General features: G+C 48.7%; 1 protein-coding gene across 1 annotated transcript in view; it reads right to left on the minus strand.

Annotated features, from left to right (window-relative positions):
- Positions 1-5134: 5134 nt before the first annotated feature.
- Positions 5135-9750, minus strand: part of Exosc10 (exosome component 10) — a 22146-nt gene continuing 17530 nt past the window's right edge. Inside the window, exons 18-23 of the mRNA XM_050153133.1 lie at positions 8957-9065; positions 8274-8398; positions 7079-7250; positions 6433-6494; positions 5753-5829; positions 5135-5257 (exon numbers count right to left, since the gene is read on the minus strand). Of these exons, the coding sequence (XP_050009090.1) occupies positions 5227-5257; positions 5753-5829; positions 6433-6494; positions 7079-7250; positions 8274-8398; positions 8957-9065 (576 nt within the window). The 3' untranslated portion in view covers positions 5135-5226. The remainder of the gene's footprint in view (positions 5258-5752; positions 5830-6432; positions 6495-7078; positions 7251-8273; positions 8399-8956; positions 9066-9750) is intronic.

The raw sequence follows: 9750 nt of genomic DNA on the forward strand, positions 1-9750 counted from the left end.
CCCCCCCCCCCCCCCCCCCGTTGCTGACTTCAAGCTCCTAAATGGAGGAGCGAGGAAGGCAGTCCTAGAAAGTTGCCACCGCATCCAAGTAAAGGATCATAGTGGCTCAGATGAGGGAGATAGTGTCCAGTTTTACAGGCTTGACTGGGATAGCCTGTACTTGGTAGAGTGCATGGCAGCTCGGCCTCTGGGCTATAACTGGCTGTTCACTTGCCAGGAGCTCTGAGCCAGAATGCAGATTGCCACAGGGGTAGGGATGGTTCCTGGAGATGCCAGCCCCTGATGACAGGCTGAGCTGGGTCCGGTCCATCCCTTCCCTGGGAACAAGGGTCCAGCATGTACCCTCCAGGCATGTGCCTTTCAGGTTTAGGAAGATGGAGGTACTGAAAAAACTGCAAGTAAAGCCAGGCATTGTGGCATACATCTTTAATACTAACACCGAAGAGTCAGAGGCTTGAATCTCTCGGAACCATCTATAGAGAGGAAAACCAGAGATCCATAGGAGACCTTGTCCCAAAGAAAACAAAAACAAACCAACCCACCCCCCCCTCAAAACAAATACATAAAGTAAATAAAGACCTGCAAACAAAAACCTCCCTGAAGCCGGTGGTGGTGGCAACACACTTTTAATCCCAGCACTTGGGAGGCAGAAGCAGGCTACCTCTTTGAGTTCAAGGCTAGCCTGGTCTATGGAGCAAGTTCCAGGACAGGCTCCAAAGCTACAGAGAAACCCTGCCTCAAAAAACAAAACAAAACAAACCCAAAAAACAAACAAAATCCTCCCTGAATGCACAGCAACCGAGAAGCACCAGCCAGCTGGTGACCAAGAGGAAAAGCTGTGGTTCGGCTTTTAGTCTCACTACCCAGTCCACATAAAAAGTGATACTGAAAATCAGATGCCAGGCAGAAAATAGAACACAAGCCTCAGCCACGCCTCACTCTCAGGTGCTTGCGGACAAAGGGTGAGAAGGCAGGCTGAGGCAGTGGCAAGGTGAGCCTGTCAATGAATAGTGGCCATGGGACTGCCACATGGTGTATGTCACTGTGGAGACTGGCTAGATCAAGAGATTGGTCAGCTTCTCCATCCTGAGTGCTGGGGTTAAACACATGTGCCATTCCACACAGCTTCGGCGAATCTTTCGAAGCACTGGGTTTAGCCAGTAAATGCTGCGGCTGAATGGGGGCAGAGCATGGGTTTAGCTGGTAACCGCCACCATGGCTGAATGTGAGCAGAGCCTATTTGGCAGTTGAACAGCACCTGTGAGCAAAGGGCCTTCCCGTGCCCCGACTAGGTCCGTCTTCAGCATATCAGGGTCTATACCTCCTGCTTTCCTCCAACTTGGTCATCCTAGGTCTGTTCAAGTGATCAGCGGCCTGAGCTACAACTGTTTTCCAATCTGCCAGGGCTCCCTCCTCACGCCCACCTTTTGTCCCAGAAAGGAAAAATTTAAAAATTTATTGCCTGTGCTGGCTAGCTATCTAGTTGACACAGCTGGAGACATCTGATAAGGGGGAACCTCAGTCAAGAGTACTCTACCACCCAGATTGGCCTGTGGGATATTTTCTTTATTGATGATTGCCAAGAAAGGGCCCAGCCCACTGTGGGTGGTCCCCACCCTGGGCAGGTGGCCCTGGGTGTCTAAGAAAGAAAGTAGGCTGAGCAAGCCATGAGGAGCAACCAGTGGGCATGTTCCTCCACTTCAGTTCCTGCCTCTTCTTCAGGGTTTTCTTATGTAGATCAGGCTGTCCAAGACCTCATGATCTTCCTGCCTCCTCCTCCTGAGGGCTAAGATTACAGCCACCAGGCCTGCTTCTTCCTTTCCACTTATGGGCACAGCCCAGTGCCCTCCTGAGCATCTCCTGCCCTCAGTCTCTCTATGGAAAGTGCCCACCACTGTAGTTAGTTAGACTGCCATGGGTTAGCAGATTATGTGCTCCTTGCTCTTCAGCACTCACTGTTCTGGGATGTCTGTACACTGTGTGAAAATGTATTGCTGTGATTGACGGAACAAAAAGCTGAGCAGCCAATGGCTAGGAAGAGGTTCAGCAGGACATCTGGGGACAGAGAGTATATGATGGGAAGAAGGGAGGAGATACCAGGAGACAAAGAAGGGAAATGGGAGATGCAAGATGGAAGAGAAGTAACACCATAGGACAGATCATAGTTTAATACAAATTAGTTTATTTAGAAATAAGCCTAAGCAATTGGTTGAACTTTCTTTCCGGTTGAGCTTTCATAATTAATAAGAAGCTGGGCGGTGGTGGCACACAACTTTCATCCCAGCACTTGGGAGGCAGAGGCAGGTGGATCTCTGTGAGTTCGAGGTCAGTCTGGTCTATAGAGTGAGTTCCAGGACAGCAGCAGGGACTGTCGTTATTTGTGGGCTGGCAGTCCCAATGAATTTCTTTTCTTTTTAGTTTTTCAAGACAGGGTTTCTCTATAGCTTTAGTCTGTCCTGACTGAGCTAACTGGGCAAAGGCTCTCTTGCCCAAGGTAATGATGAAATTGATCAATCATTAGTAGGAAATGTGCTAGAAACCTCTGAGTTTCATAAGAAAGAGTTTTTTCCTATCACTTGACAACAAGCCAAAGAAATTTTTTTTTTTTTTTTTTTTGGGTTTTTCAAGACCGGGTTTCTCTGTGGAAGCCAAAGAAATTATAAGGGGATGTCCTACCTGTTCTTTGTATAACCAAACACCACTACCTGCAGGAAATAAGCCTCAGGGTACTCAAAGAAATGTAATTTGGTAAATGGATGTGTTTTATTTGGTAGAGTTTAGAAAATTAAAATATGTACATCATACCATAGATTCAGGATTTCAATGGGCAACTGCTTTGAATTCTGAATAGGCTGATTCTGTAACTCCACATTTATTAGAAGTTACCTGTACAAATTAAGACTGACAAGGCTCCAGCATGTCTCTAGTAAAGGACAACAGAAGCTATTACGGGTACGCCACACAATTCTACAGGACAAGCAGTTATAGAAACATCTAATCAAACTCTAAAGGATAGGCTTTATAAACAGAAAGGGGTAATAAAGACCCCCCGAGATAGACTGCTCAAAATGCTATGAAAAAGGAACAGCAGCTGTGGAGACAGTGGATGGTAGGAAAAAACCTGCTGAGCTAAGTTAGCCTGCATACTTTAAGAATGTGCTGAACTCAGAATGGAAAACAGTTAAGTGTTACGTTGAGGAAGAGGTTTTGCTTTTATTTCCACAGGAGAAGATAAGGTATGGAAACCACCAAAATTGATAAAGATGAGATTCGAACAAGAGAAACCTCTTGATTAGAAGGGGCTATAGTTCATCAAACAATGTGGCCATTCAATCTAAAGTAACTTATAAGACTGGCAAATATGTTTCATTTGACCTGATATAACCTACCAAAAAGGGAAACTCTTCAAAGTTAGGGTTGGGGCAAGGTTTTGTTTTTATCTTTCCAGGAGAATAAAGTTTTTGTTTTTATCTTTCCAGGAGAATAAAGATCCAACTAAGGGATCTGAAGACCACTGGACAAATGAGACACCTGAAGAAAAAGGACAAACCCTGCAGAGAAAATGTCCTAAGAAAAGGAGTAAACCAGCCTAATGATCCAACACATTTCCACAGGATAAAGTTGCATAAGTCTTCCCAAATGTTTGCTTTGCTTTTCTCTACAGAGATATAAGTCAAATGGTCTTTTTAAAAGTCCCAGTTCAATTAAAAATTAAAGCAGGCTTTGGAGTTAGGGTGTGGCTCTCTCCTTCTCAAACCCCAAGCATGCTTGTTAAAGGAAAATCCAAACTCTGTCTCATGTCAGAAAAGCCACATGGTATGGGATGGAAGAAAAACCAAAATTAAGGGACTATTATATTGCCACTAATCTCATAATGCTTTGGTTCTCTTCTAACATACAGGTAGGTATACATGCAGAGCACTTATTAAAAAATACATATCTATATATAGATATATAACACAAATATATAAAATCTCTCTCTCTCTATATATTTATCTAGAAAAGCCTTTTGCTTTTAAATTTAAGAGATCCACCTACCTCTGCCTCTCGAGTGCCAGGATTAAAGACACTGCCACCACCGCCTGGTTTAAATTTATTTTTCATGTGCATTGACATTTTTGCCTGCATGTATGTCTGAGCAAGGGGCCAGATCACAGACAGTTGTGAACCGCCATGTGGGTGCTGGAAATTGAACCCAGGTCCTCTGGAAGATCAGTTGATCATAACCACTGGGCCATCTCTCCAGCCCCCAGAAAAGCCTTTCAGTATATTACAAATACTACAAAAAATGTCCCAGCACTCAGGAAATGGAGGCAGGAGAATCAGGAGTTCAGGGTCATTCTTGAATACACAACAAGTCTGAAGCCAGCCTGGGCCTTAAGACTCTGTCTCAGTGGGTAAAGGTACTTGCCACCAAGCTTGGCAACCTGAGTTGGATCTTCAAGACCCACATAGTGGAAGGAGAGAACCGATTCCCATAAATTGTCCTTTGACCCCCACACTAGACTGTGCAGACACATAATAAATAAATAGTGTTAAAAAAAAAAAAACAAGATGTCAAAGGTCTAGGGATATTCCTCAGTGGGGCCACTTGCCTAGCAGTGTGAGACCCTAAGTTAAACCCCAGCCTGATGAGACCTGGCTGTGGTGGCATGCGCCTGCCATCACAGTGCTCTGAAGGCTGAGGCACAAGGGTAGCCGGTGAGTTTGAAGCTAGCCTGGGCTACAAAGTGAAACCCTGCCTTAGAGAGAAGGAAGAAACAGTACTGCTAGACGTAGTGGCAGACACTTGCGAGCCCAGCACTTGGAGAAGGAGGCAGGACTGTAAGTTTTATGCTAGCCATGACTGGATGACAGAGTGAGACCATGCCCCAGACTTCCGCTACCCCTGCCACCCAAGTCAAGAGTTAAAGGAGAGGCACAGTTGGCCCTCCCAATAGTACTTCCTAAGTAGCTGAGGCAGAGCTGCCCCACCAGCTGGGTAGCGCTCCTTTGTGCGTAGCCTTGGGTTTCCGGGCACCCTGTTTGGGTATGCTCCTCTCCCAGTCTCTGAACAGGGTGACACTGCTCTTTATGCCAGAGCTGGGTTGAAATGAAAGCAAGCCAAGCCAAGCCAAAAAAGCCAGAACCAGCATTCTATCAGTAGGAATGGATTTTAATGATTCTAAAATTAAAATGGGTTTGTACAAAGTAACACTGCCTGCAGCTCCAGGAATCTCTCCAACACTATCTCTTTGGCCAGTTGTGCCGGAAGCCTCTGCGGAGATAGATGAGAACAGGGTTACTTCCTCATGTTTAGGTGCTGTGCAGATCTGAGTAATACACCGCAAAGGAGGGCCGAGCAGGAGAGCAGCATGAGCCTACGCTTGGGCGCTGAGCTGTGTGGGCGCTGTGGCAGCAGGTCTGTCCTGCGTCACGTGTGGGAACCTGAGCTCAAGGTCATGCTATGAAAACACCAGTGAGACCCACTTGCTGATTTCTCTCACCCCTAAGAAACACGTTGGTGTGGGAAAAATTCCCACCCATGTGCTGAAGTGAGGGCACCCAGTGAGAAACTACAGTCTAAGAAAGGAAAATGGGAGAGTGCTCGAAAGTGAGGTCTGGGATGCAGGACATCACGTCATGGGAGAGTGACGCTGGCACGACGCAGGTCATGTGTGCTCCTGCTTTCTGGGTGACAGAGCACTGCTGGAAACCCTGGTGCTGCACTCTCCTGCTGTTCCCAGGTACAGGGGGGCTGACTGTCACCTACCTGTCTGACTTCCCAGCCAGAAACGACATGCTTTTGTTCCCCATCGACTGTTTACATTTCTTGGCTGCAACACATTTCTGAAAGAGAAGAGTTCTGTACTCTGACACCGGCCTCAGCCACCAGCCCTGGGGAAGATACCTGAGCATGCATGGGCAGTCAGTTCTCACCCCAGCATGTGGTTTGCAGGCTGAGCTGACAGGGACAGGAGGGCTCTGCACAGTCCTGCCCACTACTTACTACACCTCAAATTCAGCCTGGTTAGCACAGACCTGATGTAGCCAGCAGTTACCCACACAGCCCCTTCACTGTAGGGCATCACCTCGGGGACCCGGTGGCAGATGGAAGGACTCCATTTCAACAAAGGACAAAACATACTATACCCACCCACACCAAAAAGGTGACCTGCACTATAGTGTTCATTGTGTTTTTAAAATGCTGACACAGGAGTCAGCAGGACAGCTCAGCCACACAAGGCCAGTGACTTGAGAGCCTCGGAGCCCACGGTGGAAGGCCAGACAACCCAACGCTACCCTGACCTTGGCGCACTTGTCACGTTAACAATAAAACAGTGACTGTGGGACCGCTGGCAGCACTGTCTAGTAGGGAAGGAGTCTCGGCTTGCCACTGCGGTCCAGGAGGACAAGAGCACCACAGGCGGCAGGTTCCATCTGAAGCCTTACCTTGCCAGAAGGTGCCGGCTTATTTGGGTCAAACTGGGAGGAGGGCTTGGATTTGCTGTCCCCTGAAAGCAAAAGCAATCACGGCAGTGAGCGAACACAGGCTGACAGGCCAGAGTTCTGGGCTCCAGGGAGCACCTTTTCCAAACTCTGCGCTAGAGACTACTATGCCACCCACAGGTCTGTTCCCAGGCTAGTAGGGTCAGGAGTCAGCATCACTACGATCCAGGACAATGTGGGTTGTGGCAACACTCCTGACAGCGTTCAGTGTGTGGCTGTCCAGTCTGCTCTCTCACTTTTCCAAGCTCTAGAGGCTGCTACAAAATCATGAGTGCCACACGCGCATCCTTCACATTACAGGGACCTCAGGGCTAAGGGGTCACAAGAGGTCACTGTGTGTGGGCTTCGTGAGCAGGGCCTTCAACCTAGATCCTATGGATGTGGGAGGGGAACCTAAATAAGGGTCACAATGGAGGACCCCCTGCTGAGCCACGGACAATGGCTACTGAGATCTGCTTCAAGGAGAGCTTGCAGCTTCTCTCGGTGCCATGACTCATCCTGTGTCCTGGGCGGGGCTCACTCTGAGGGAAGCTGCACTCCCTGCACCTCAAATGGCCATGCATCTCCTTAGTGTTCTCTCTGTCCTTACCAGCAAAGGCCCTGAAGTCTGACTGGTTGTAGTCGTAAGGTGTGAAATCCTTTCCTGGGGGGTCTGGATCCTTGGGTTTCTTGGAGCTTTTCAACCGTTTCTTCTCCTGCTTTTGTTCTGTGGTCCTCAGGTCACTTGTGGCTCTCTCTCTCTTCTTAGTGGCATTTTCTAGCTGCAAGGTGAACAAGCAAGGAGGGCTGCATGAGAATGTGCGAGCAGAGATCTTGCACTTTGCATCACTGGGAGGTCCAGCCCAGTCTAAACGTGAGATTCACTTAGACATACAGCCTGCAGACAATTCCATGCAACCTCGAGCACTTCTGGACAGCACGGAAGTTTCCACTTGTGGTCAGCACTAAGAAAGTCATGGAAAGTGGGCATTTCAGATATCAGGTATCAGACTGGGATGTGCGATGCTCAACCTGTATGAGCTGGGAACTCAAGCTGCTTCAGCAGCAGGGAAGGGAGCTGAGGCTGGAATTTAGGGACAAGTTCCTAATTGACAATGCTATCAGGTCAACTAAGGCAAGACTTTAAGAATGGAATTAAGAATGGATTAAAGGCGTGGTGGCACATACCTTTAATACCTTTAATCCCAGCACTTGGGAGGCAGAGGCAGGTAGATCTCTGTGAGTTCAAGACCAGCCTGGTCTACAGATGAATACCAGGACAGCCAGGGTTACACAGGGAAACCCTGTCTTGGGGATGATGGGAGATAGGGGATAATGACACCCACCCAATCCCCCCCCCCAGAAATGAAGAAAAAAAGAGGCTTCTCTAGGGTAGACTGGGGCACAGCAATGTCCTCAGCCAGGCCATAGCCCAGTGCTAAGAGGGTTTACCAAAGACACTAAGAAATCTTAAGAAAATTCAAGGGCAGGTGGTGGTGGCGCGCGCCTTTAATCCCAGCATTTTCCCAGGAGGCAGAGGCAGGCAGATCTCTGTGAGTTCGAGTCCAGCCTGGTCTAATTCCAGGACAGGAACCAAAAAGCTACGGAGAAACCCTGTCTCGAAATCCCCCCCCCCCCAAAGAAAAGACCATTCAAGATTCAAATATCACTTAATTTGAGAAGAGAGTGGGCGCCGACTGCAAAAGAGACTATTCAAGCTCGGATGTAGAGCGAGCCCTCTGATAGTGGTCCAGGAAAACCCCCAAACATGACTACATCTGAAAAGGGGAAAAGGTAGCACTTACTGCGGCCTGTTGCCGCACCGGGATGGCCTGTTCCAGCGCAGCAGCCTCAGACTCCTCCTTTGCGTGTTTCCGGGCAGCTGTGAGAAAGAACCACATGTGGACTTCTTGCCATTTGTCCACCCAACCTGGGCACAAGGGTCAGCGCTGCTGTCCACTGGGCTCAGCTCAGTGCTCTCTGGCCTCAACTGCAGACTCTAACAATAGGCTCGCCCTGCTTCTCCCTCTCAGGAGGCAGGTCAAGCACCTAGCAGCTTCCCTGACTCGGTGTCAATGGCCAGGTGTCAGGCCTCATTTTAAAGATGGACTTCTCTCACAGCCTCAACCCCACCTTGCTGAACCAACTCTGCCACCTATACCTTCCTTTCCCATGCTTTACCCAACTTACCAGAAAGCCCTGGCTCTAAAAAAGGATGAGTCCAGGCTCTGACATCAAATCTGTCACCTGCTCCTGTTGTGCTTCTTAACTAGGCTCAGGCTTTCTATCCCTCTTCTTTGTATCTGCTGGATCTCTCAGCTCAGAGCCCTGCCAAGTCACTCTAGGGACCTGCCAGTCAGTCCTCACGGAGCCCTGCCTACTTGCCCGTCTCTTCCCGGGGGTACTCTGGGCAGTCCTGCCTTGCCATGCTTTGGGCATGCCAGCCGGCCACCACACGGGAGCTTGGACTGTTTCAGTCTCAGTCTACATTCCCGGGGATCCGTGCCGGTCTCTTTCATGTCAGGAGACCTAGGCTGCCTTTTCTCACCAGCATCAGAGTCGCATTCTTTGCCTCTTTCCTCTCTACACACAGCACCCTGCTTTACAGGCACAGAACACGCAGGCAGTGACTGGGCGCCACCCCCAGTAGAAGCTAAACTGCACGAGGCTGGGGCTGGGCCTGTTCTGCCCACTGCCCTGTCTGTCAGTGATCCCTACTAGACACCGTCACTCAACGTCCTCAATCAGACTGATGGCTAGGGCTGTCCCTTCGAAGACTGCTGTAGGAATTTAGAGAGCCGCTGCATCTGGGGTGGACATTAGAGTGAACAGCTGTTTTCTAGAAGGACATGGACCTTGAAGATCACTGTAGTAGAGAGCACAGAATCGTTGTGGAAAACAGTGATTGTTTTCTGAGGGGGCGTTACAGCCTTTGCATGAGTTTGGTTACAAGACAACTCGGGCACACTTCAGGCACTTGGATTATCAAGTATTGCAAATGACACCTAATAAAGGACTAAAGTCCCGAGGGCATGTGATACTTTCCTTTAGAAGACACATATAGATTAGATTAGGAAATTTGGTATGAGGAAATACTTCATTTAAGAAACAACTTTGCCTGCCTGCCTGGCCTTGGTGCGAGTCTTTAATCCCAACACTCAGGAAGCAGAGGCAGGCGGATCTCTCTGAGTTCAAGATCAGCCCGGTCAACAGAGAACAGAGTTAGTCCAAGACCAACAGCCAGGGCTGTTACAAAGAAACCCTGTCTTGGAAAAAAAAAAA

Source organism: Alexandromys fortis, unplaced genomic scaffold (assembly GCF_014885135.2).
Source record: "Alexandromys fortis isolate MF-2015 unplaced genomic scaffold, M_Fortis_MF-2015_v1.1 scaffold_88, whole genome shotgun sequence".
Lineage (NCBI taxonomy): Eukaryota > Metazoa > Chordata > Mammalia > Rodentia > Cricetidae > Alexandromys > Alexandromys fortis.